We start from the raw sequence: 7,315 nt of genomic DNA, 5'->3' as shown, positions 1-7,315 counted from the left end.
TTTAATTGAGAAAATGTGTATAAGAAGTTATTTTAGTCTTTATTTTAAAACAGAAAAGTCCATTTATATAAGAACTGATGTTGTGGGATCCTACTGGGTTCATCAGTACAATTAAAACTAGTCCGGTAACGTTTAGGTCTCAACCTGATTAATTAGATAAATTAATAAAATGCACATTATTAGTGTTTAAATGGTGATTCTGAGTTCAGCCTGATTTCACTCCAGTGAACTTCCACCAAAGTTTCATCATTTATCCGTTAATAGAACTGAAGTAATCCTTAATTAACCGACTAACGAACTCATCACCTGCAGCAGTAAAATAAGGAGGAGAGCAGCCGTGACCAGTACTAAAGCAAAGTTTATTAGAATAAACGAAGAAAACATCACAAAGACAAAATAGCTATAAATCTATGGTTTCCTCGTCTCCTCTCTGACAGCGTGTTGCTTTCAACTCCAGACTCCGACCTGGAAAAGTGTGAATCTGTCGGGTTTGAACAGCGACGGAGCCGGACCGAGCTTCTGCTGGAAACTCTGCTCCGGCTTTGTTTATCCTTTATTTCCACACGGACTCAGTCTCACACACACTCGAACACACTCGAACACACTCGGACCAACGTCTCCACTTTGGTCTCTTCAAACAGGAGCTTCGCACTTCGTCTGGGCCGGACGAACATGCACACGCTGTTTATTTATACCTATTTACAAATCTGCAAAGCCTTTATCCCGTCGCTCCGGACTAGTGGATCCTCGTCAGCTCCTCCACGATCTTGATCACCTCGTCCACCGTCGCCTCGCGCTTCATGCCGCTGCCGTCGTCGATCTGAAACCCAAACAGACGCTGGTCAGAGTCGCTTCTGCTTCAAATCGTTTTCAGGTGAGATAATCTGATGAACTGCTGCTAATCTCATCTTTCCTCCACATTCAATCTTCTGCCACCTATTTTATTTTAATCCACCTGGATGTTTGTGCGTCCGAACCGCCACCTGCTTGTTTCTGAACTTCTTTTCCAGTTCATCAGATTGAAACTGAGGGTTTTTGTTGTTCACCACCTTCATCTTGTTTCTCTGTTCGTATGTTACTGCCGTGAGATCGAGCTGCTGTTTGAGAAGGACGTTATATCTTATTTAAATCGCCAAAGTCGCCTCATTTATCAAAGCAAGAAGTCGTACAAAATCCAATTCCAGCAGCTCGGACCACTGCTGCATCTTTCTCTGACCTTAAATCCGTGTTTGCTCCGATAAGAAAAACTAAAAACTAAAAACAAAAAGAAAAAACAAGAAGAAAAACACAAGAAAAACCACAGTAGAAAAAAAGAAAAAGAGGGTGAAAAAACAGAAAAAAGCCAAAAAAACACAGAAAACCACCAAAACCAGAAGAACTCGCTGGTTTTTAACCTTCAAACAGTTCTACTCGTCTGCTTTGTCGGGAACTTTATCAAATCTGAGCATAAAATCGTGACATTTAATCACAAACATTTTATTCGACGTCTCATTTAAAAAAAAAAAAATCGCCAAAAATGAACCGTTTATCGTAACCAGAATCTGCGAAAATTTAAAAATTCTGCATTTCACGATGGAACCGTGAAGCCATCAGCGACTCGGCTGCCTTTAACAGTCACGTGATGAAAATTCTATGATTTTTCAGCTGAACTTCTGGCAGAGTTTTTTCTTTTCTTTTTAAATACAGTTAACAGTCAAACATGGGCAGCGTGTGGACTCACGGTTTAGTTTTTCCATCATTGATCATTTTAAAAACAAGAATCAAAACATTTTGAAATAACGGACCACTGGGCTGAACTGCAGGCGGTGCTCACTACCTCCTAAAACACAGTCTAATATCGATAACACGCAGAGTTAGCATTGATGTGAACGTTCTTCCTGTTTCATGATTTCTGACGTCTCTGAGCGTCTCTCCTCCGTCGTGGTTTTTATGTTTCCACAAAGCTGCAGAACTTCAGATTGAAGTGAAAAATGAAGCAACAGTGAAGAAAAAACACCAGAAGCTCCTTGAAGTCCAGCCGGTTAAACCTTTTTCATGCATAAACGTAGAAGATGTGAGTTCAGTGGATTTAAAACGGACATGAAGCTGCTTCCTGTTGTCTGAAACTGGTTCTTTCTTCAATGACGGCATCGATGAGGTTTAGCGACTCTGTTTCATGAAGACTGAATCGTGGACATGACGTTCATCTGCAGCCTGATTTTCACACAAATATTTAAAAACAAAAAAAAACTGGAGCATATTCTTCAGTTGCAGATCTGCTCGCGAGCAACTGTTGCTGTGATGTTTTTTTCTCTATTTTTAAATCGATTTCAGCAGAATGTTGGCTCTGAAGCGGGTCTGCTGGCAGAGAAACCGTCCGAGTACGTTGGAAAGAGAGAAAAACAAGAAAACTGTGTGTTTAGGAGCTGAAAGTGTGATTTTATTTTAAACGCCGTGAGACACAAAGCAGAACGTTGCTATTTGTTTATCTGCCAACAGTGATTTTTGCCACCTGTTCCCGTTTCCAAAGCCGCAGCAGAGCGCCTAATAAAACCGTCTGAAGGGTCTTTTAAAGTTCAGCCCTGATTTAAGCCAGAAACACAAGCGACAGCGCCGACTGTTTGTGCACCAGATGCTTCTGTTGGACCTCGGCTCGGCTCGCCGGCTCCATGCAAAGCAGCTATTATTGTTGTCGCTTTCGCACTCGTGTCACTTCCAGGTCGACCAAACTGGGCCAAGGCGCCGCGAGTCAGCCCAGTGATTGAATGCCCTTTTTAAAACAAGGCTGAGCTGAAACGAGAGATGCGAGGTGAAAGAGAAGCACAGGAAAAAGGATAAACGGCGTCAGAACCATCGTTTGTTAGAGCAAAGTTAATCGGTTTTAATCAGCGGCAGAACCTCCTTAGAATACAGAAATGTCACAATTATTCAACCCCGCCTCATAATAACGCATTAAAACGAGCATTTAATATCATACGCAGCTAAAAAAAATGCAATTAATCTTCTAGGAACTGAACAGCTCATTTGCTTCGGCTCCAGTGCAGATAAGAATCCACAGTTTTATGGGATGAACACCAAAAATGAAGCCGCTGAGCTACAGTATTATTATTATTATTATTATTATTATTATTATTATTATTAGGGATGTCCAATCGAAGCATTTCTAAGCTGATCGGTATCGACACGACCCTACATCTGGTCCTGTTGGTCCATAAAGCAGCAGCACAACGTGTGGCAGGACGTCAGGGATGCAAATTCGAAATAATGATCTTAATCAATCATCTGCAGCATCATCAATCAGTGATTTGATGGGACGACCGGAGCACAGAGCTAATGCTAGTGTTGTGGTTTTAGTCAACCAACACATGATTTGGGCCACAAACTTTGCTTGCGACAAAACCAGAGTTCTGGTCGGACGTCATGAAGCATCACAGACGTCTCTGTCGTGGTGTCCGTTGCTAGCTTAACTCCTACAATGCTATCTTTGTTGCCATCCGGCTAAACTCAAAAACACTTGACCAAAACATCCTAAAACGTCTCCAACATGACTTAAATTTAGTCTAAACTGACTCAGAACTCATCCAAATGGACAAAAAAATGATCAAAGACGACTCGAAACTTGTTGCATCAAAACTTGCTGCTAGACTCCCACAATGCTCTCTGATGCCAACATGAACTGCCCGTAGAGCCTCAGTACATCCGAACCTCTGACCCTACATCTACCCTCTAACCCTACATCTACCCTCTAACCCTACATCTACCCTCTAACTCTACATCTACCCTCTAACCCTACATCTACCCTCTAACTCTACATCTACCCTCTAGGCAACAAAACTTGATCAAGATATCCCTGTCACACACACCAAAACTGGACCAGTTACAGGAAGATTTACCAGAACCTTCAAGTCTAAGCTTAAAAAAATCAGTCGCAAACCTGAAAACAAACGGTTTCTCTAAAGGGAGTCCACTTTCTAGAAAACAACACCTGAGAAAACACCCTGTAGGACCGGGCGAAGGCAGGAACAGACGGACTCTTTAAGAAAATACAGCTAACAGGGATGGCAAAGGAAATAAAAAGTCAATTTGAAGGCGAAATGAATCACGTACATGATCCTGTAGAGTCTGTTTTATGAGACTATTCACCCACAAAACTCTCAAAAGTCAAGCACTACTGCAGAAATATTCACACTTTACTACCCGACAGGTGTCTTGAGCTCCTACAAATACCCTTCTGAAGGTAACGGATGCTCGGCGTGTAAACCGAAGCTTGGTCACGACTGGATCTTGCAGCAAAGATCCCAAGTGGACCAAAGCTTTTTTTTTTCTGAGCAAATCACTCCTGAAATATCCTCAACCGTCCTCTCAGTCAGCAGATCTGAATCCTCCCTAAAACCTTTGGTGGGATTTAAAGATTAAAAGCAGCAGCAGCAGCAGCAGCAGCAAGGACACCAGAGGACATTAGTGAAGCTCCTGCACACAAGGAAACAGCTGATAAAGAGATGTGAGAAACTAACCGGGAACATTAACTGGAGGGCGACGAGGTCAGAGGACGCTCGGCTAAATACCTCCAGAGTCTGGGCCGGAATAATTATGTGGGAGCGAATGAAGTTTCTGAGCCTGGGAAGGGTGTTCACGAGGGGAAGAAATTAACTGAAAATGAACCCGTTTGTCATCAACATTAATTAAAAAAAAAAAAAAAAAAACAGCAGCAGCAAACTGAGCAGAACAAATAAAAAAGGGAAAACGCTCCGTCTACGTTCTGATTTATCGTTGGCTAAATGAGTTTTCAACAAAATCAGTTTATTCTACGTATCTTCATTTTACAAAAATGCCAAAAATGAGCTGTTGGTATTAATCGAATTCTGTAAAAAACAAACAATTCTGAGCTCCAACCAATCAGCTACGAGTGACTCAGCTGTGACCAACAGTCAGGTGAGAACAATTCAGGGATGTTCAGCTGAACTGCAGGCAGTGTTCACACAAAACAGAGGTGTTAATCTCTGTTTTCTCCGTCTTGGTGGTTGTTGTGTTTCCTCAGAGCTGCAGGACTTTATGCTGCATTAAAATGAACCACAGCGAGGAAAAGATGGAAGAGGAGCAAAGAAAACAGCCAGAAACTGTTCAGCATTGAGCAGATGAAGCACCTTTAAAGCACAAATATGTATATATTTTACTGTTCTGTGTTCTGAAATGTGACATTAAGCAGCTTCTTCTCATCTTAACATGATAATAAATTCAACATGTTTGAAATCTGGGCTTTTATTTTTGGCAAAACATCACACGACTACATCTCCAGTTAGCAACTAAAATGTTAAAACTGTGCGTATTTTCAGTCGTAGGGATGCTGTTCCCTGCAACAGATCTTGTTTTTTAAAGAAATGCTTCGACTTTACTCCCAGAAACTGCTCAGAGTTCAGAGATTCAAGAAGCTTTTATGCAGAAATCCAAACATCTGACAGTTCCATGTTCCAAATGTGACATTAAGCTGCTTTTTTTGTCTTAATATTACTATAAATTGAAAATATATAAAATTCTGGACTTTTTTTTTTGACAAAACATCACATCTGATGGAATCTATGAAGATTAATTTCGGTTAATCAACAAAACAGTCAAATCCTGAAAGAAATCGATAGTCGCAGCCCTGATTTTTACACGATTACGGCTCCAGTCGACGACTAAAATGTTAAAATTGTGCGTATTTTTTAGTTGCACGGGGATGCTTGTGAACAACTGTGGCTGTTAAAATTTCTATTTTTAAAGAAATGCTCCAACTTTACTGGAACAAAAACACCCAGAAACTGTTCAGGGTTCAAAGACTGAAGTTCTATTTATACAGAAATACAAACATTAGACTATTCTATGCCATAAATTGTGACATTAAGCTGCTTTTTCTGGTCTTAATATTCATATAAATTAAAAATATCTGGATTCTGAACTATTTTTTTGGGCCAAACCTCCCATTTAATGCATCTATGAAAGTCGTTGACGGCTGCAGCATTAATTTTCTGCTAAATCACATCTCCAGTCAACAATTAACATTCTAAAATATGCACATTTTCAGGTTTTTCAACTGTTGCTGCAACATTTTCTTATTTTTAACGAAACGCTCCAACTCTACAGGAGCAGAACCATCCAGAAACTGTTCATACAGAAATACAAACATGTGACTGTTCTTAAATGTGACATGTAGCCGGTTTTTATATTGATATAAAATGAACATATCTGGATTCTGGACTCGTTTTTTGGCCTTTTTTAAGGAAACGTTTGGACTTCACAGGAGCACAAACAGCCAGAACCTGCTCAGAGTTCAGCGGGTTCATTGGTGTTATTGTGGTGATTACACTTTGTTCTTTATGCGTTCTGTCCTTTTGGAGTTTTCATGTCCGCTCCGTGCAGAACCTTGAAGCTTCATTAATTAGTTATTAATATTATTATTGTGCCGGAGGACTTTTATGTGCAGAAGCAGCCTTTTAATTTGCTCATTAAACCCTCCGACCTGTTGGCCGTGACCTCCAGCGGCGGGTCTGTCCTCACCTGTAGAGTGCTCACCACCTCCTGCATCTTGGCCCGACCCAGGTCCAGGAAGCTCTCGATCAGGTCCCCGTCGATGAAGCCGGTCGCCTGCTCCGTCTTCCTCTCGGTGTGGAAGGACCTCCAGGTGCGGTGCAGTCAAGGAGAAAAGATCAATAGGAGGCGGAACAGCGACACGATAGCAGACGTTTCACCTCCGGCTGATAGTCGCCTGGAGGAGGTGTGATGGAGGAGGTGTGATGGAGGCGGTCTGATGGAGGAGGTCTGATGGAGGAGGTGTGATGGAGGCGGTCTGACAGCAGGTTAGCGCTGCTGAAATGGAGAATTACTCTGCTTTGGCTGCAAAACATACAAGAGTCTTTAAACTCTCTCAGTCTACTCGCTCCTCTACAGCGACTGTCCATGTCCCAGTTCATCTGTGAGCACCTTCAAGTAGAATCGTACGAATTTTACTGCGATCATGCACAGATTTATTTACACATGTGCAGCCGTCCTCTAACGTATCCATGCATATTAATGGATAATTTTACTAATAAAACAGAAAACAGACGTTAAAGCTGTTAAAATTCTCAGTTAACCAGTTTTAATGCCATAATGCATTTTTTTTGGGGACATATTTTAGTTCATTTATCTGCTTATTCTGTTAATTAAAATAACACAAATGAGTGAAACTGTGATTTTCCATCAGCTGTGACGGTGAACGTTGGATTTAATCTCCTGTACCACTGCTAAGTAGAATAACCGACGTATTACTAACTCTGACAGTTCTAGTTTTACTTCTTAACTTCATTTTTTGACATATTTT

General features: G+C 41.2%; 1 protein-coding gene across 1 annotated transcript in view; it reads right to left on the bottom strand.

Annotated features, from left to right (window-relative positions):
- Nucleotides 1–338: 338 nt before the first annotated feature.
- ddb1 (damage-specific DNA binding protein 1) overlaps nucleotides 339–7,315 on the bottom strand; it is an 82,260-nt gene continuing 75,283 nt past the window's right edge. The window contains exons 26-27 of the mRNA XM_008296942.1: nucleotides 6,514–6,637; nucleotides 339–820 (exon numbers count right to left, since the gene is read on the bottom strand). Coding sequence (XP_008295164.1) covers nucleotides 737–820; nucleotides 6,514–6,637 — 208 coding nt within the window. The 3' untranslated portion in view covers nucleotides 339–736. The remainder of the gene's footprint in view (nucleotides 821–6,513; nucleotides 6,638–7,315) is intronic.

This window comes from Stegastes partitus, unplaced genomic scaffold, assembly GCF_000690725.1.
Source record: "Stegastes partitus isolate 25-593 unplaced genomic scaffold, Stegastes_partitus-1.0.2 Scaffold1170, whole genome shotgun sequence".
NCBI lineage: Eukaryota > Metazoa > Chordata > Actinopteri > Pomacentridae > Stegastes > Stegastes partitus.
Note: the sequence above shows the minus strand (reverse complement) of the source record. Positions and strands in the feature narration are given on the sequence as shown.